The 21,017-nt window shown below is 44.3% G+C and overlaps 1 protein-coding gene across 1 annotated transcript in view; it reads right to left on the reverse strand.

Moving 5' to 3' along the window:
- CDCA8 (cell division cycle associated 8) overlaps positions 1 to 21,017 on the reverse strand; it is a 67,379-nt gene that overhangs the window by 16,480 nt on the left and 29,882 nt on the right. The window contains exons 4-5 of the mRNA XM_068269041.1: positions 5,919 to 5,959; positions 2,610 to 2,682 (exon numbers count right to left, since the gene is read on the reverse strand). Coding sequence (XP_068125142.1) covers positions 2,610 to 2,682; positions 5,919 to 5,959 — 114 coding nt within the window. The remainder of the gene's footprint in view (positions 1 to 2,609; positions 2,683 to 5,918; positions 5,960 to 21,017) is intronic.

Below are 21,017 nucleotides of genomic sequence, written 5' to 3' on the forward strand. Positions count from 1 at the left end.
TGTGCACGTTTCCTGTGTCTGCTCTGGTGGTTTCGCCCTGCTGCATTTGGTGCCAAGTATCACTTTTTCTCTCATTCCTAAATTCAGGTCTGCTTTAAAGAACTTCCGAGGCGAGGGCAAGAATCTATGTCTTCTAGCCCCTAGCAGCCGTCTCAGTCCCTCGCCACAGCTCCGCTGGTCCTCGGTGTCCTCGCTGGCCACCGATAATGATCACGACCCACCGGTGGGGTTGGCTATTCTGCGTCTGTGTGTCTAAGTCATCTGTCGCATACTGCGCCTGCACACAACTACTAGGCGCAGAAGAGCCGACCCCGTCGGCGGGCCACGGTCACTATGGGCGGCCAGTGGGGGCACCGAGAACCACTGGAGCTGCAGCGAGGGATTAAGATGGTTTCTAGAGGCTGGAAGAAGCCCCGAGTAAACAGATTCCTGCCCCTCGCCTCAGAAGTTTTTTTTTTTTTGTGATCTGAATAACCATCCAGTGCCACTGCTCTCTTTAAATAGACACTGAAGCGGAAAAAAAATTACGATATTATGATTTGTATGTGTAGTACAGCTAAGAAATAAAACATTAAGATCAGATACATCAGTCTAATTGTTTCCAGTACAGGAAGAGTTGAGAAACTCCAGTTGTTATCTCTATGCAAACAAGCAATTAAGCTCTCCGACTTAAGCTGAGTACACACGTACGATAACGATCGTTCAAAAACGAACGATAACGACAATTGGACCGATAATCGTGCGCTCCAAATTTTCCAACGATCGTTTTTTGGGACGATAACGACCGTTATCGTTCAATCCGACCGATCATAACGTCACTTACGTTTGCGCACGCATTTTTTAATCGTTCGTCGTTCAGTACTTTATACTTATATCGTTCACGTGTGTACACAATCGTTCATTACGAACGATCTTTTCCGTCTAATTTGAATATCGTGTAAACGTCACGAATCGATCGTAACGAACGATCTTTATCAGACGTGTATACGAACCTTAAGTTAGTCGTGGAGAGGGCTGTTATCTGACTTTTATTATCTCAACTGTAAGTGAACTGTTTACTTTTTCTCTGCTAGAGGAGAGATCATAAATTCACAGACTGCTCTGAAAGAATCATTTTGAATGCTGAGTGTTGTGTAATCTGCACATATTATAGAATAATGCAATGTTAGAAAAAACACTATATACCTGAAAATAAAAATATGAGAATATTTTCTTTGCTGCTAATCTTCTAGTAATTATTCATAGTACACAACCAATTCATTATATCAATTTTTTTTCGCTTCAGTGTCTCTTTAACCACTATTTGATGATGTCAAGCAGAAAGCAGACAGTCTCAATTCCTTTTAAAGGACATCAGAGGTGAAAATAAACTGATGAAAAAAAATTATAGCTATCCTCAGTCTCCTGAAAATGACTTTTTTTTTTTTTTAAGATAGCCCAGTTTTATTTTATATTTAAATCTAATTTTTAGGTTTTTACTGCTTCATTGTATCTACTCAATGACACCTTCATTGAAGTATGATAGAGCTCAAATCTATGAATCATTGACCCGTTTTATCTCTATCCTGCTCTCAGAAGCCATTTACTGACAGGAAAGTGTTTTATGGCTGCAATTACTTACAGTGATTACTATCAGGGAGGGTTATGCTAGTCTGACCCAGTCCAACCCGGTCCCGACCCGGACAGAAACGTGCATACCTGATTAACTTTTTCAGGCAGATAAAGAAAAAAAAAAGAGGAACACAGCCTAGGTATTTGTGTGCTTGGCACTGTACATACATTTTTATCTCATGTCACCTCGGTTGTCCTTTAAGGGACAGGGCATTTAAAGCTAATGGGATCCCATATTTAAATAAAGCAAAAGTCAGATACTCACCTAAGGAGAAGGAAGGCTCGGGTCCTAATGAGCCTTCCCTCTCCCGGTGCCCTCCATGCTGCGCTGGCTCCCCCATTCACATCCCCCTCCGCGGGGACTTCGGAAGTCTTCTGGAGCCGAGTGCTCCCGAAGACAGGCGGCTCCATACTGCGCACGTGCGAGTGCGTCATAGAGGGCACTCGCGCATGCGCAGTGTAGAGTGGTCCGTCTTTGGGAGCACTCGGGCTCCCGAAGCATTTCCGAAGCCTCCCTTTGGCCAGGAAACAGCGGTAGTTGACCGAAACTGTTAAATACAGCTACGGGGGAGCCAGCACAACAGCGGGGACTGGGAGAGGAGATGCTCTATGGGACCCAGAGCTTCCCTCTCCTTGGGTGAATAGCTTATTTTTTTATTTAAATTTGGGTTCCCATTCACTTTAACCTCTTATGCAAGGTAAAACCCAATAGGCTGGACACAGCAACGGGGTATGTTACACAACGGAAATCAAAGGCTCGATGAATTAAAAAAAAAAAAAAAAATCCTAATTAGCATCTGGGTGAGAATAAGAGGGGAGGGGGGAACCAGGTACCACAGGCCGGAGGGGTGAGAAGAGGGAAGAATTTTGAAGAATTACATATTACTTTAGTGGGAAGAAAGAAAAATAAACAAACAAAAAAAAACAAAAACTACAAAACGTTATTACTGTAAATGAAAAGCAAGCAAAAGAATAGAGGAGAAACAAAAAATACCTACTTCGACCTTTCTTGGCAGGCTTAAATGGTGTTTGAGAAACACTTGCTGTTATTTGCTCGATGTCCACATTCACCTAATGCAAACAGACCGTGACAAAACAACTGTGTTTATTGTAGCTATTCAGGGGACATACACCACTGCACGTATTGACCGATCAAGGCTTACAAAAAGAAACTGACAGGTCAATGGTCCGGAATAAATCTTTACCTTGTGCCAAGTAATGTGCGGCTACAAATATAGCAAATAAGGCTGCAGTGGAACAGTTACACCAAATGCAAGATTCTTCTAAATCTTTAATTCAGAGTTCACTTAAAAGGACATTTAATAGGCTATGGTTGGTGAACACGACATACTCCATTGCAAGGATAACTGGTATATCTAAAGAACACTAATTACTTCAGACAAGTAATGTGTAATGTGCGATTGTAATAGCTTTCAGGGCTGACACATTAAACTTCAGAACTGGTCAGAGTATGCCAGAGAACATTATCTCCATTATAAATAAGAGCTAAAATTAGCTCCTCACATCATAATAGCTCATAATTGGCTGGTATCAACCTTAATTATTGTCAAATTTTATGGCAGACTGCTTAATATAGCACTTTGTACAGAGCTTGCAAAGTGGAGAGCTGTAACAATAAAGTTGTTGCAGTCCTTTACTAATATCCAGTATGTGAATACCGTAGTCCACTGATAACCAGGGCTGTGGAGTCGCAGTAATTTTTGGGTACTTGGAGTCGGAATCTACTTGTAAACCGTAATTAATGGAAACATTTTCATAAAATGTTCTATTTCTTAGATAAAAGTTATGATAAATAACTTGTATATACAGTAATAGCACTGCTTAGCCCACAAAAATGATGGAACAAATTAAAAAACTATTGCTTGAGTTGCTGCAATCACTGTATTTTTAAAAACAGATCTACATATCTGATTGTGACTGTATATCTGATGTGTACACAGGAATGTTTTATATAAAAGAATCTCAGGTATAAGAAAAAAAAGAGACTGATGAGTCAAAAGTAGTAGTGTCACTATTAGGTTTAGTTAATAAGAAGCAAATAATTCGGGTTAATGCAAATGTATGCAAAATTCCATCTTTGGAAATTTTGATTGGTCCATTTTAAATCTGGATACATTTTCATACAAAATTTGCATAATCATGCATCAACTTAGAATTTTTTTGCATCTCATTGACTTTCCCCCAATTACTATTGCGACATCCAGCTGAGCTATTAAGCAAACTGACATTCATATATCAGTACATTACAAACAAGTAATTTTAAATGAGCTGTAAGGATCCCAGGGCCCAACTTAATATGAGAAACTCCGATCTACCCATCTAAACTTCCTAAATGCCCCAGCTGCGTGCGCCCTACATTGCGTGACCACAGCTGGGAGAGCGCTACGCAGGCGCATAACATCATGCACCTGCGCAGAGCGCTCCCGGGCAGTGATGGCCGCAGCGGCCGTCCAGGAAGAGGGTGTCCGGGGGCATTTAGGAGATGCTGAAATCCACCATCCCCATCTCCGCCACTACCCACCTACTTCCGCCGCAGTCACCACATATAACCAGAGTTCAGCTACATAACAGCCGATCTCCAGAGCCCAAAGCTAATTCAAAAGATTAACATTGTTGCCTATGAAAGTGCCCAGTTTCTGGGCTGCTTTCTTTGAAGCATAACATTAAGGCAGGGGTCACACTTACCGGCTTTCGTACGCGTTTTCTGCACAGAAAAACTGACTCCAACTGAGAACTCATGTTAATCAATAAGCAAGGTCACACTTTAATACAGATTTCGCATGCAGAAAAAAAAACTGACATCTTGCGCAATTTGTCAGTTTTCTCTATAAATTACATTAGCTGTTGTAAGGTAGAGGTCACACTTTTCTTTCAGTTTTCTGAAAACTGTAGAAACTGAAAGACAAGTGTGACCCCTGCCTAAAAAAAAAAATATTTTTGAAGACAACAATTGCAAAGTATAATGAAAACGTATGTAATGCTAGGTACACACCATACAATTTTCTGGCTGATTTACGTGCCAGATTGATTATTTTCAACATGTCCAATCTGAATTTCGATCGTTTTTCCAATCATTTAATCGTTTTCCATAGGCCTGAACAAAAATCAATCGAAAAACGATCCGGAAAACAAAAAGTCGATCGAAATTCAGTTCGCACATGTTGGAAATAATCAATCTGGCAGGTAAATGTGCCAGAAAATTGTATGGTGTGTACCTAGCATTATAACTGTGAGGAAACGCGGAAAGGCCGCCGCAAGGGCTCAGAGTGAGGCGGCTGTTTCCGCGTCCAGCATGGCGGCACAACGCGGAGAAACCGCCGCATGCCGCATGGACAGAGCGTCGGATTCCGCGTTGGAGGCGGCAGATTGCACAGATAGCAGAGCGTCTGACAGTGCAGCCGGACGCGGGGAAACCGCCGCTCCCTTGGAGAGCGGGGCTGCGGTCCCCGCGCTTGAATCAGGGATTACATTGCAAGACATGTCTGGTGTGGCTGGGACTGCTAGTCCACACAGATTCAGAAGGACGCGCGCGCGCGCTGAGAGGCAGAGCTTAGATGACAGCCAGAAAAGGGTCAGCTGACCAGGCTGGTCAGCTGACAATTTCACCACTTGCCATTGGTCCAGCACTTAGAGGAGGCGCCAGAGAGCTCCTTACTATATATACTGGGTGCTGGGCATTGTCTGGTTGTCTGCCGTTGCGATCACAACGTGGTAGCACTCAGACCTTGTTTGTATCTGTGTTCTAGCATAGTTTCCAAAGGTGTTGACATCAAGGCGTTCACACCTTAGCATTAGGAACATTGCATTGTATTATTTGTTATGACCTTCCGCCTGTCTGACTATCCCTCTGAACTCGTACCTTGCTATTTCTGATATCCTGTTGCCGAACTCTGCTCGTTCCTGACTCTGTATTTGCATCCTGATTCTGTACTTTCTCTGTCTGTGTGTTGACGACCTGGCTTGCCGACCTCGGCCATAGGAAGGAACACACTTCTGGAGAAGTGCTCAAAGTATACTGTTGCATAAACACTCACTTGTTCTCCCTGGTGCCCAGAGGTTAGTAGATATATCTGATTATCGGTGATACTGCAGATCACCAATAATCAGGTATATTCTGTATTCCTGGTGAGACTGCAGTTCACCGGTAATCAGACCCTCTCTGTGTTATACCGATCGTTACAATAACTTGGTAATGGGCTATTCAATTTTTAGCCTGGCCATATCGAAACACTGTCACATTTCTGTAGTTGGAATAAAACTTTCATGTATTAACAAATGTAACTTACTGTTGCAGCTTTTTCCAAAACTTGAAGACTTCCTCCTTTTGCTGTGCAATTAAAAATAAATACATAAATAAAAAAACAACATCAACGTAAAGAAATCAGTGGCATGTTACAAAATCTCGCCTCTTATGTTATCCCCTACTAGGGATACAGATTAAAAACAGGATTACTATACTTTCATTGGCTCCTGACCATGTGATCAATGTAAGCTAATGGGAGTTGTTCACATTGATGACAGGGTCAGGAGCCAATCTAATACCTACGACAGGCATATGTCTATGTATGTATACTGTAGCGTATGTATCTTAGTCTAGGGTAGGCTTTCTCAACCAGGGTTCCCTGGAGCCCCAGGGTTCCGTGAATACTCTGCAGGGGTTCCTTGGCACTTTCCCCCATCGTGGGGTTGGGGGGGGGGGGAGCGGGAAGTATAATAGAGCACATTATAATAGGTGTTACTGTAACAAAAAGCACTAAATTGGGGGCTCAGGAGACAGTATAATGTGTGGCAGTGTAGTAGGGGCAGTGAAATAAACAGCTACACATACTTTTAAAGACCATGCCACCTGCAAAATAAATGCAGGGGTTCCTCGAGATCAAAAAACTACTTGCAGGGGTTCCTTGCGATCCAAAAGTTATTTGCAGGGTTCCTTCAGCTTAAAAAGGTTGAGAAAGGCTGGTCTAGGGCCTATTTAGGAGGAAACTAATTTAAATGTAGGTTTGGTTTTTTTTTTTCAAATTTCAGCCTTTAATTAAAATAAAAACAAAAAACTAAAACTAGCAGCAGCAATAATATACCACCAAATAGAAGCTCTATTTGTGAGAAGAAAAGGAGTTAAAATTAACTGTATGGCCGAGCAATAAACCGTTAAAGTTGTGAAGTGCCAAATTGTAAAAAAAAAAAAAAGGGGGCCTGGTCACTAGTGGGTATAGACCTTTGGAGGCTCAAGAGGGTAACTATTACACTGATCACATGAGATATGCACTACACTGTGAACACTGTTCACGAGAAGATCTATAGATTACACTCCAGCAGCTTTTGCCTATACCACAGCTTCTTGCAGTGGTCTTTGTTGCAGATCTCCATAGGTTTTGATTAGATGGTATCTGAACTGTCATGATGAGCTAAACATCTGTATGTGCAGTTCCAAGCCTTTACAGAATTAGACTGTTCCTTTTTTCTCAATATAAAGGGCTAAGAATGAGGCTAAGTTCACAGTGGGACGTTAAAGTCGCGCGTTAAAACAACATTTAACGCAGAATAACTCACTGCCTATGAAAAAATCAATGCCCTGTTTACAGTGCACATGTTGCATTGGTGTCTAACGCTGCTCGTTAAGTAAAAGTATTGCAGGCAGTGCGTTATACACGTTATTAGCTGCGTTGGACTGTTTGCACATGCTCAGTAATGACTTGGAAGCATACTTTTCATTGCCTGTATTTTTTACTGTATCTGCTGTATGCGACGGTAACGCTGCGTTGCCACTTTTTGGGCGCGCTGCGTTGTAAGCTTGCAGTGCGAGTTTAATGTGGCATCAAAACGCAACGTCCCACTGTGAATCTAGCCTTAATGAATGCCAATGACACTCCCTCTTCAGTCAAACTACAGCATAACTCACTGATAATTACAACATTTACGAGAGCAGGGTATAGATTAAAAAGATAAAGTCAAATAGCTCAAGATAGAAGCTGTGGAATAATGGATGTCATTCAGCTTAGCCAAAAACAAAAATATTAAAAAGTTATAGCAGATTTGTATTATTGTAAATAAAAAAAAAAATAAAGCAATCTTCCTGTCACCTCATCTGACCCTATTTAGCAGCTCCTATCATGTAAAATTTTCACTTTTAAAAGTAGAAGTAATTTCCAAGATGGCCGTGACCCTGGAAGTAAAAGTAACGGACAGTATGCGGGAGACAACGGCAGCAGAAACACTTAAAGGACTCATGAAGAGAAAGACCTAATCTATTTTTTACTCACCTGGGACTTTCTTCCAGCCCCTAGCAACCATGTAAGTCCCTCGCCACAGCACTGGTCCTCCTAGCTGTCCCGCCCATAAAGAGTGACGATCCACCATCTCTTCTGCACCTGCGTGGGCACTCGTGCAGGTAGGTCATCTGGCGCGTACTGAGCCTGCACAGGTGCAGAAGCGCCGACCCTGCCGGCAGGTCGCAATCATTACAGGACTGAAACTGCTGTTAAAGGCTAGAAGAAGCCCCAGAAGAGTAAAAAAAAAAAATTGATTAGATCCTTCGCCTCATGAGTTCTTTCAATTACTTCAATGGTAGGTCGGAATTAAAGAGACATACATAAGCTTTTTACATCAAAAAGGTGACTTCAGGTTTCTTTTACAGGATACCCGAAGTGACATGTGAAATGATGAGATATACATGTGTATGTACAGTGCCTAGCACACAAATAACTATGTTGTGTTTCTTTTTTTCCTTTCTCTGCCTGAAAGAGTTAAATATCAGGTATGTAAGTGGCTAACTCAGTCCTGACTCAGGCAGGAAGTGGCTACAGTGTGACCCTCACTGATAAGAAATTCCAACTATAAAACACTTTCCTAGCAGAAAATAGCTTCTGAGAGCAAGAAAGTAATAAAAAGGGTCAATAGTTCATAGATTTTAGCTCTGGCATACTTCAATGAATGTGTCATTGAGCAAAAACAATAAAAAACAGTTAAAACCTAAAAAGTAGATTTAAAACATAAAATAGAACTGTGGAATATCTTAAAAAGTCATTTTTAGGAGAAGGAAGATACAATTATTTGTTTCATTAGTTTATTTTTGTTTCTGGTGTCCTTTAAGATTTTATCTTTTAAACAAAAGAAACTGTGGGATTCAAATCACTATAAGTAGGACTATAGATGCATCAGATTATTTTCAGTTCAGGATGGCCTTAAAGTGGGAGTGTCACCATAAAAATCAAATTTCAACAGCAACTGGTCTGAGTGTATTAACCTCCCTGCCGTTCTAAATATTTGCTGTGCACGGCAGGGAGGTGTTTTTTTTTTTTTTAAGCATGTAGCTAGCCTAGCGCTAGCTACATGCTTCCCCCCTCCCTGCAGCGTCCCCCTGTATGCGCCGATCGCCACATATGCCCATCCGGAAATCCCGTTCTGAACGGGATTTCCATGAGGGCTTCCCCCGTCGTCCCCGGCGGGCACGATGACGTCACCGACGTCATAGGGAGTCCTAACCCACCCCTCAGAGGGGGGGGGGGGGTTTCCACCCTCTGATGCGGCGGGTAGCGGCGAATGCTAGCTGCATGTATAAAAAAAAAAAAAATTATGCAAATCGGCCCAGCAGGGCCTGAGGAATCCTCCGCGGCAGGTTACCCCGAGCTGAGCTTGGGATAACCGGCAAGGAGGTTAAGTGATGAAGAGGTTAATCCTGCATTAAAAACTTTTTCTGCTGTTATGATTTGGAGTTATCACATACTTAAAGAAATACTATCGATTCACATATTTTTTTAAATTGACACATGAATTGTTTGGGAAGTGCTGCTAAGTACTGGTGTATACATTTTAGCAGCAACCTCTTTGTTTACTGTTATCAAAATAGTTTCAAACTTTACTGACGCCAAAACTGACGGCAGACTGAGCCATGAGGAGGTGTGAAATTCCCCTCACACTTGATCAGTTAACTCTATGTGTAGCTCTGTGTGTGACAGAGAGAAAGCTCCCAACAGCTGCAGATTCTGTGTCCTGTGTTTCTGACTGAAGTGTCTGAAGAGAGCAGAGGAAATGTAACTAATTGTCACAGCTTTTCATACTGTTTTTGCTTTCAGAGTTTGATATGTTTGATATTTGCTTTCTGGAGTCTGATATGCAACTCTGGCTGTGCATCGAAGCAGACACCCCTTCTGCAATTGATTTGTCCCAATATAGCTAAATCCTACCCTCAATAAATTACAGCTTTTGCCTCTGATATTTAACATGAAAAGTAGGAAAATGTTTACACAGCTACTTAGACATTATTTGTACATTGTCATTTTAGAACACTTGGGTATTGATAGTGTTCCTTTAAGGAGCATTGGCCCTTTAGTAGTCAGTACCAAACAGTTGCATGCTGGGGGTTCTTTTTATCTGTAATGTATTCCTCTCCTCTTCTCTTTATTTCCCTGCCTAGCTGCTTATCTGAAACCTGATCCCCTGCTCACTTGTGTTTACAAGCAAGGCTGAGGTGACTCAGTGATTGGAGGAGAAAAGAAAAAAAGTAAAGGGCAGAAATGACATCAGTATTTAGCCTCAGCTGTGGGCAAAACACATGGCCCCCACCAGGAACAGAATTTTCTTCATTTACTATATAACCGGTTCAGCACCGCAGTGCCGAAAATCTCATGCATCCGAGCAATGTTCACCTCCCATTCATTCGCCTATAACTTTATTGCTACTTATCACAATGAATTGATCTATATCTTGTTTTTCTGCCACCAATTAGGCTTTCTTTGGGGGGTACATTTTGCTAAGAGCCACTTTACTGTAAATGCATTTTAACAGGAAGAATAAGAAAAAAACGGAAAAAATTCATTATTTCTCAGTTTATGGCCATTATAGTTTGAAATTAATATACGCTACCGTAATTAACCACTTAACGACCGCCCCCAGCCGATGGGCGGCGGCAAAGACCGGGCCCAAACGACCGCAATACGCCCATCGGCGGGGGCGGCATCAGCGGTGGCTGTGCGGCGATCGCGTCATCAATGACGCGATCGCCGCCGGCAATAGGCTCCGCCCACTCTGCACGGAAACCCGCCGGCCAATTAGCAGCGCCGGCGGGTTTCAAATGCGGCGATCCGGCCAGAGGAGTATAATACACTTTGTTATTGTAACAAAGTGTATTATACTGGCTGCCTCCTCCGCTGATGGTCACTCGTCGTGCGACCATCAGAGAGGACAGGCAGCCTGCAGATAAGTGCACACAAACACTCTTTGCCCCACACAGACCACCCGATCGCCCACCCCAGCCCTCAGAACCCCCCCTGACCACCCCAGCACACCAGCATCTGCACCCCACCACCCACCTAAAAACCCATCAATCACTCCCTGTCACTATCTAGGGACGCTATCCCCTAGGTTAGGTCCCTAACTGCCTCCTAGGGTCCCCTGATCACCCCCCCTACCCTCAGATCCCTCCCAGACCCCCCTCCCAGACCACCCCCCTGTATGCTGTATACAGCTATATAGCTGTCTTACCCACTGATCACCTGTCTATCACCCATCTATCACCTGTCTATCACCCCTTGTCACCACCACCCATCAGCGCAGACCCTAAACTGTCCCTTGGGGGCACCTGATCACCCACCCAGACCCTCAGATTGCCCTCAGACCCCCCCCTCCTGATAACCTCCCCAGTGCATTGTTTACATCTATTCTCCCCTGTAATCCCTCACTGATCTCCTATCGTCACCCCCTGTGTCTGCCACCCACCAGATCAGGACCCAGTCTGCCCCGTGCGGGCACCTAATCAACCCCCCCCCCCCCCCCCCCAATCACCTTCCCAGTGCATTGTATTTGATTGTGCTGCAATTGTATTTGATTGTGCTGACATTCAATTTCATTGTGCTGACATTCAATTTTATTGTGCTGTAATTGTATTTGATTGTCCCGTGATTTTTTTTGATTGTCCCGTGAATGCCCTTTGATTGGCCTGTGATCGTCTTTGATTGTCCCGTGATCGGCTTTGATTGTCCCGTGATCGGCTTTGATTGCCCTGTGATTGCCCTGTGATTGGCCTGTGATCGGCTTTGATTGTGTCGTGATTGGTTTGATTGCCCTGTGATTGGCCTGTGATTTGCTTTGATTGGCCTGTGATCGGCTTTGATTGTGTCGTGATTGGTTTGATTGCCCTGTGATTGACTTTGATTGTCCCAGGAATTGAGTGCCCTGTGATTGGCCTGCGATTGCCCTGTGATTGCCTTTGATTGTCCTGTGATTGTTTCTGATTGCCTCCGATTCCCCACTCGCCACCACCCCCCTGTCACTATCCAAGTGATCTAAAAACAGTGAAAACTGTCACTTTTTTAGTATCACTAGTGTTAGCAGTTAGGCCAGTTAGCTAGGCCCCTTTGTAAGTGTCAGTTAGTGCTCAGCCCACTGCACCACAGTCACTAATTAGCGTCATCACTGTCGCTAATCAACATTGGTACTATATAGTATCTGTAAGTGATCATTACTGATCGCAGTCAGATCTATTAGGGTCACTAGGATCCGCAAAAAAAAACGCAGTGTTTGCCCGATCAGGCCTGATCGTTCGCCTGCACTTGCGTTCAGCCCGCCCCAACGCAGTGACAGAATTTTTTTTCTGATCACTGCAAAAAACACTGTACAATAGCTGTGGCACTGTAAACCTCAGTTTTGATTTATTTTTTTTATCAAAACTCAGTGAGCACAGCTTTCTACCTCTCAAATGCTCCCTTTTGCTAGGTAGGTGCTCTTTTTTCTGCGTAGTCTCAGAGGAATACCCCCTAAATTTAGCAGCCCACCATGGCAAGAAAGGGGTATTCCGATGATGAGGTTCTCAGGTACATGGCCCAGTCGGATGAGGACGATTGGGACGCCTCATTCGACGAATCTTCCGGGTCAGAGTTTGAACCTGAATTGAGCAGTGGCTCACTGACCGATAGTGATGACGAGGTTGAGGTCCCGGCTAAAGCCAGGCGTACCACACCCCATGTTGTTGGACCGCAGGTGGCGCAGGATCAGCCTCAAGGGCAGCAGAGTGGTGTTCGTGCTGGTCTGAGATTTCATGGTGCGGCAGGCACCAGCAGCACAACATCTCCTGGACCTAGCACCAGTACTTCCGTAGACCCTGGTGAAGTGGCGAGCACCAGCATGGAAGTTGAAACTGGTTCGGTGGCACGTGCAGTAAGATCCCAGTCGCAGCCACCAAGAAGACGGGCCCGTACTACCCCTAATTTACCAGAGGTGCTGGCAAACCCAAATTGGCAATCCCCTGATTCCGCCGCACCCGTACTTCCCCCTTTCACCGCCCAGTCTGGAGTCCAGGTGGAGACAGATAATCTAGGATCGGCCCTAGACTTTTTCTATCTGTTCTTCACCCAGGATCTCTTGGACTTAATTGTGGCAGAGACCAACCGTAAGGCCACACAATATATAACCGCCAATCCGGAAAAGTACCTTGCCCAGCCTTTTCGGTGGAAACCAGTCCAAGTTTCCGAAATGAAAATTTTTTTGGGCCTTCTCCTTCACACGGGACTAGTAAAGCAGAATGTGTTGCGGTCTTATTGGTCTACGGACCCAGCACATCATGTTCCCCTGTACTCTGCTGCCATGTCCAGGACACGATTTGAGAACATCCTGCGCTTCCTGCACTTCAATGACAATGAAACCTGTCATCGAAGTGACCACCCTGCTTTTGACCGGCTCCACAAAATTCGACCCCTCATAGACCACCTGTCATCCAGATTTGCAGATGCTTATACCCCTGACCAGGACATCTGCGTAGACGAGTCCCTCATACGCTTTACCGGGCGCCTTCGCATCAAACAGTACATCCCAAACAAGCGCGCCCGGTATGGGGTGAAACTGTATAAGCTCTGTGAAAGGGCCACAGGCTATACATCTTATTTTAGGGTCTATGAGGGAAAAGACTCAAAATTGGAGCCGGTCGGATGCCCTGACTACCTGGGGAGCAGTGGAAAGGTTGTGTGGGACTTGGTGTCACCCTTGTTCCAGAAGGGGTACCATCTTTTTGTGGACAATTATTACACAAGTGTGGCCCTCTTTCAGCACTTAAAAATAGAAAAAATCCGATGCTGTGGCACCGTGCGGCCTAGTCGCCGGGGCTTCCCCCAACGGCTCATTACCACCAGACTTCAACGGGGGCAGAGGGCCGCCTTGTGTGCTGACGACCTGCTCGCGGTGAAATGGAAGGACAAGAGGGAGGTTTACTTCCTGTCCACCATTCACGCAGACACGACAGTTGAAATTCAACGGCGAACTAAGGTCATTGAAAAACCCCCTGTCGTCCACGAGTATAATACTAACATGGGAGGGGTGGACTTCAATGACCAGAGGTTAGCGCCCTATTTAGTTGCCCGAAAAACAAGACGCTGGTATAAAAAAGTGTCTTTTTACCTCATTCAATTGGCAATTTACAACAGCTTTGTTCTCTACAGTAAGGCAGGGAGAACTGGCTCGTTTATTCAATTTAATAAACAGATCGTGATAGAACTCCTGTATCCAGGAGGTGCCGTGGCCCAACCCCAAGATGCAACTAGCCGGCTGCATGGAAGGCATTACGCCTATCCAATTCCGACTACCCCAGGTCAACGAATCCGAAGAAAACGCTGTCGTGTCTGCAGCAGGGCTGGAATAAGGCGTGACACCACTGTTTATTGTCCCACCTGTCCTGACCAGCCTGGCCTATGCCTAGGGGAGTGTTTTGAGAGGTACCACGAGCAGGTACACTATTAGAGAGTAGGGAACTCCACACACAGCGGTAGGCACACAAGGGTCTCTCAGTGCTATTTCACACTGCTGCGATGCGTTAGGGCAAAATGCCTAGCAAAAGTCACACTTTGCGGTCCCCCCCTACGCCGGAAGTGCTTGACTTAACGCTAGTGCATGCCTACGTTACTGCGTGGCTTCTGTGGCAATATCGATCGGCGCGGAAGTCATGTTAGTCTATGGCGACGCAGTTCATTACTAGGCCGAATGCTACTCTTGTGGTATTGCCTGAAGGTCTGTTTTGGACGATACGGTGCGGCGGGCTCGACCCACCGGATATGTCAATATGCAGTGTGAAACCAAACATCGGGTTTCCAGAGACCCTAATACACAGGGCTGCCAGAAACCTCTCCTTTCACTTGGGACAAATTGCGTAATGTATTTCGCCACAACTCTGTGCAATTTGCACTTCGCACATTGTTCCATGGGGGAGGAGAGGTTTGTCCTCGGGAGGTAAGTTAAAAAAAAACAAAAAACAGGTAAGCAAAGAAGTTAATGTTTGGTTTGCAATGTTAAGTTTTTTATTAAAAAAGTTCAAAGGTTATTAATGTTAATGAAGTAATTGCTTTGCTGCTTGCTTGTTTTTTGGGGGTTTTTTTCTCTTTTTCCATCCAATAACCTTCCAGGTGGACCGAGCGAATGACTAACCAGCTGCAGTACTGATGGTGCATCCTGACAGAACGTTGCGCGTCTGTCAGCTTACACACAAGTCGGTGCATGCAGCGCTGCAGGACGAGATTTCTCCTCCGCAGTCAAAAAGATACGTTTGCCGAGGCATATGGGCCGAGGAGTGGTGTTGGGGATTCATATGCTTTGGCAAACACTTTGTATCAAAAAAGAACTCTGGCAATGATTTGTTCATTCACATCGATCGGTGTGAATGGATAAATCAGGTTTGCCAGGGCATACGAGCTGGTGGGTTTGGATTTTTGGGGCGGCAGCTCCTATGTCCTGGCAGACGCCTTCCTCCTCTTTTTTTTTTTTTTCAAAATTTTTTGGCAGATATTTTTTTTTTTTTTTTTTCAAATACTTTTATTTGTACAAGGATTTTATACACAATAAAGAAAAGGAGAACTTCACACCGTCATACGAATGCCTATATACAATCAGATATTAGTGTCATCATATGGTTATACAAAAGGTTGTACACATGTACTCAGAGGGGTATATATAGCCTCGTGGAATGAAATCTCCTTAATGGGGCCACTCGAGTCCAACAGGATGTTGCAGTATCCGGAGTGAGTACCAAAAATAGAGTCCGTTAGAGGTGATGCACAATGAGTGGCTCCATATATCACGTTGACATATCATTACTGATTTTCACATATTATATAAGATAGACCCCTCATCTGAGATACATTCAGTGTGTATCTCTAAATAACACATCGAATATCCCTCAGTACGGCGGTGTATCAGAGTGAACTTAGAGAAGGAAGAAAAGAGATAGACAGAGCCATACAATAGCTCCAGGAGAAGAAAGAGAGAAGATAATAATGAGAAGAAGAAAGATAACAGAAGAATTAAACTTGTGGGGTCCGGTTGTGGAGTATCCGACACCATTTCAGACTTAAGGTATATGCAGTTGTCAATTGATCAACACCAGAGGGCTAGGGAGAAGGGCGGTCATCACCTGGGATACTAAGAGCTATATCAAGAGAAGTTTGAACTCCTCTGATTCTCTATAATAATTCCAAAATCTCCAGGTCTTGGCATATTGTTCAGTTCGGTTTTGAAGGGTCATTATTGTATTTTCCATCCCGCTAGTATGGCAGAGCTCCTGATCTAGTTCCTTTAGGGTAGGTATAGTAGGAGTTCCCCATTTGCGTACTATGAGTAGCTTGGCTGCATTTAAGATATGCTTTACTATAGAATTTTTGCAAGCCCTTATACTCCAGTTATTGCAGTGTAGAAGGAAGAATTGTGGCGTAAAGAGGACCTCTCTATCTGTCATCTTCCTGATTAAGCATTCTATTTTTCTCCAGAAGAGGATGAGCAGAGGACATTCCCAAAACAGGTGTAGTAAGGATCCTACAGAGGAGCAGCCCCTCCAGCATTTAGGGTCTCTATTTGGAAAGATAGTATGTAATTTTTGTGGAGTAAGGTACCACTGAGACAGGATCTTAAAATTGATTTCCTGTAACTTAACAGTTATCGAGGATTTCTGGGTGAGTATACACATCTTGGCTCTCTGAGCATCAGAAAACGTACACCGGAGCTCCCCTTCCCATTTGTTGAAGTATGTAAGTGAGCCATGTGATTGGCTAATCAATAGGGAATAAACTGTTGATAAGGTCTTCCGGGATGGGCCTTCCGATCCGCATAGCAGTTCGAAAGCAGATTTTGGTCTAGAGAGACTCGGTGAGATTCCCAACGCTCTACACAGAGAACGAAGCTGCGCCAGACCCAGCCAATCTAAGGTGTATACTCCAGCTCTGTTTCTCAATTCCTCAATTGTTAGCCATTTCCCCTGACTCCAAAGACTATCAGCGAAAATAATACCAGCCATTTTCCAATTACTAAAGTGGTTAGCATGGCAGCCCAGTTCAAATTCAGGGTTGTCAAATAGTGGTATTCTGGGGGGAGGCCATGGTGAGATGTCTTCTTTTTGCCTGGTGGTAGAGAGCACTCTGAGAGTATTATATATTAAGTGTGAGTCCGTCCAGTCGCGTTGTGGTCTGGGAGAGGACCAGGGCAGATTAGTAGGGGGGTATTTCGAGATGTGATGTTCAATATTGACCCATTGTTTAGTAGTATGATGTCTGTGCCAGTCTACTATTCTGGTGAGGACTGCTGCATAGTAATAATTTGTAATGTCAGGTGCAGCTAGTCCACCCATTTGTTTAGGTCTATGTAAGATAAGTCTCTTAAGCCTGGGGGGTTTCCCCTTCCATATGAATTTACCAAATGTCGTTTGGGCGGATTTCAGAAAGGAGTTAGGGACTTGTACTGGCAGAGTCTGGAATAGGTATAGAAGCCTAGGCATAATGTTCATTTTTAAAATTGCGATTCTGCCCATCCACGAGAAATGAGGGCAGTTCCATCTAGTCAGGTCTGCCTTTAGGGCTTCGAGTATGGGTGGAAAATTCATATGAAAAATATCTTTTATGTCCGGGGTAATTTTAGTACCTAGGTAATTAATATGGGTTGAGGACCATCGAAAAGGAAATTGGGTCGCCAAGTGCGACTGTAAACTCTGTGAGAGGGATATATTTAAAGCCTCACATTTATCGTAGTTGACTTTGAATAGGCTTAGGTCTCCAAAAGTTTTAAATTCCGACAATAGATTAGGTAAGGTAATCAGAGGGTTCGTAATGTAGAAGAGCAAGTCGTCCGCGTATGCGGCCACTTTTTGTACTTTAGAGGAGATTGTTATCCCGTTTATATCTGGATTTTCTCTAATATGGCACAGGAGTGGTTCCAGCGATATTGCAAAAATGAGCGGGGAGAGGGGGCATCCCTGCCGGGTGCCATTGGATATTTGAAAGGGGTCGGAGAGGACCCCATTTGTCCTAACCCGTGCAGATGGCCGAGAGTAGAGGGCGGATATACCCCGTAGCATTTTAGGGCCCAAGCCAATATGACTGAGAACCTCGTCAATCCACGTCCAGTCTACCCGGTCGAAGGCCTTCTCCGCATCCGTAGATAAAAGCATACATGAAATATCCCTCGACCGGGCAAACTGTACTAGATCTAGTGTTCGGATAGTGTTGTCACGCCCCTCTCTATCAGGAATAAATCCCACTTGGTCCCAATTTACCACTTCCCCTATTAAAGGCGCTATTCTATTAGCTATCAGCTTAGCGAAGATTTTCAGGTCCAGGTTGAGCAAAGATATAGGCCTATAACTGGAGCAGGCATTGGGGTCCTTTCCTGGCTTATGTATTACCGAGATGTGCGATTCTAATGTTTGAGGGGTAAAGGAAGCTACCTTATCAGGGTCTAGGATATCATTGAACATCCTGCATAGGTGTGGAAGGAGGGTCTGTTTATATTTTTTATAATATTCGATGGGCAGGCCATCCGGGCCCGGTGCCTTGCCTGGTTTAATTTGTGTTATTACTGTTAGCACCTCTGCCTCAGTGATCTGCTCATCTATTGTTTCAGCTGTCTCGTGAGGGAAGCGAGGCATTCCAGACTCTGCCAGGTAGTCCCGTATTTTTTCCCTCAGCGCTTGTGGGTCTTCTGTAGGTTTGCTTTTATTATAGAGTGACGAATAGAAGCCCCTGAATGTATTAGCAATGGATTCGCTACGTATGTGCTTTTTCAGGTGAGTATCTATGACTTGGGGTATATAATTCCTACGCTGTTGTTGACGCAAGGCTCTGGCCAGTAATCTGCCATATTTATTGCCATGTGTATAAAATAGGTTTTGGCATCTATGTGCGGCAAGTCGGGCTCTATCGCTCAGGATTTTTTTAAATGACTCTCTGGCTTCAGTGAGTTTATCTAAATCTGATTGGTTTAGAGAGCGTTTATGTTTAAGTTCTAATGTGTGTATTTCCGAGGAGAGGTCGGCCATTCTTTGTTCTTTCTCTCTTTTTAATCTTGAGCCTAGTTGTATAAGGTATCCCCGTAGCACGCATTTATGTGCTTCCCAAAGAATAGGTGAGGATATATCTTCACTGTTGTTGTTAGTAAAATATCTTTCGATTTCCCCTTCAATCTTGGAGGCCACCCCAGCATCCTCTAGCATGGAGGTATTGAATTTCCAGTTAAAGGGCCTCTGTTTACGTGATCTGCAGTTTAATGACAATGAGATGGGTGCGTGATCAGAGTATGTCATTATTCCTATGTCTGCACTTGGCGAGTCAGAGAGCAAGTTGTGAGAGATGAGGATATAGTCCAACCTAGTATAGATTGCGTGTACTGAGGAGAAAAAAGTGTAGTCCTTCGTTGTTGGGTTAAGAAGTCTCCACACATCTACCAACTGTCGCTCATACATTGCCTTTTTAAGTTTATTGAGTTTACTATAAGAGATGGAAGATTTACCATGAGAGGTGTCTTGGGTTGGATTTAATGGGATGTTAAGGTCGCCTCCAATAATGACACTGCCATCAACAAATGTGTCTAGAGCCAAGAAGAAGCGTAGCAGAAAAGATACCTGATCTATGTTGGGGGCGTATACGGAGCAGAGAGTGTATCTCGAGTCAGCAATCTTACATTTTAGTAGTATAAACCTACCCTTGTCGTCTGTTTTTGTTTCCACTTCACTGACCGGGAGGTCCTTATGGAATAGTATGGCTGTGCCCTTAGTTTTGGAGTCAGGGGAATTACTCATATAGATTGATTGATAGTGTTTATCTTTTAGTTTGGGGGGGTTGGCCCCTTTAAAGTGAGTTTCTTGGATTAGCACAACATTTGCTCGTTGTTTATGCATATCATGTAATAACATTGACCTCTTCTCTGGGATATTAAGCCCTCTAGCGTTAATGGATAACACCTTCAAGGACACCATTGGTTTGGAGTAAATAGAACATATGTCGGACCTCCACAACAGACCCCATAACTCAACAAAAGCATTATAAACAAACATATAGGTGTGAAACTCTCACACCCATAACTAGGTATTACCTTAGGGAGGTACTTAGCCCTAAGGACTTTCCTATGTGGGTGCGAAGGAACCATTTTCGCCAAAGAGCCCAGATTCCCCCCGCCCAATTAGATACCTAAATAAGGGGAGTGTCCTGCCCTATTTCGGGAAAGAGGGTGTCTCCCGTCTCATGCCAGTGACCCCCGGGAATGGTCCTATATGTATAGACCAGATTGCACAGATTTGGTGGATTCCTTATGGTGTAAAATAGTTCTGGTGGTGTAGTTAAAGCAGAGTGTGTGAGCTCTCTCCGGCTGCGGCAGCAAGCCGCGTGCAGATCACTGAAGATTCGCCTTCCACTGCGTTAAATATCAATGGAGTATAGGTTGCGTGGCAGGGCGGTGTTTGAGGGTTGGAATATAACAGCGCCCCACAACATAGGCCGCGTACGCTGCACCCCAACAGGGGAAGCAGTACTTATAGGGTCCACAGGTACATAGGGTTATCCCTGTACTAAACCCATGATAGCGTAGAAAAGACACTCCCACATAGTGGGAATCATGTAGCTTTTAGCCTATTCCTCACAGAGGAAAAGAGTGGAGGTCTTGTCATGTCTCACCAGTGATGTTCACAGACTCTGCTTCAAACAGTTAAGGATGTAAAGGCCCTTTATCTGATGTCCTCACTGGGGGTGGAAGGGGGGGAGGACGTAGTATATAGGCGAAAGAATCAAGTCAACGGCTTCACCATTAAGGTCATGGGGTCAGGCTTTCTGTATCCCTATCCGCTAATGTGCGGGCATGTTGTGGGGTGTTTTATGGTACACGTATATGCTTGTGTGGCTACGGCTACAAAGTCTAGGGGTGTCAGGGGTTTTTTTTAGTCTTTCCCCGCTACGTAGGCCTCTCATGCGCACATCATCGCAGAGCGCGTACACCAACAGGCCCGGCAGGAGCAGGCCATGATTTAGAATTAGCTCGCGAACAAAGTTATATGTTGGCAGATATTTTTTCATCCACATTGATTGATTGTTTGACGTTCATTTTTCCTTTCAGCCCACAGTGCATTACCCTTATGCCCAATATAAGGAGTATAGCAG

The sequence above is a fragment of the Hyperolius riggenbachi genome, chromosome 2 (assembly GCF_040937935.1).
Source record: "Hyperolius riggenbachi isolate aHypRig1 chromosome 2, aHypRig1.pri, whole genome shotgun sequence".
In the NCBI taxonomy this organism is placed as follows: domain Eukaryota; kingdom Metazoa; phylum Chordata; class Amphibia; order Anura; family Hyperoliidae; genus Hyperolius; species Hyperolius riggenbachi.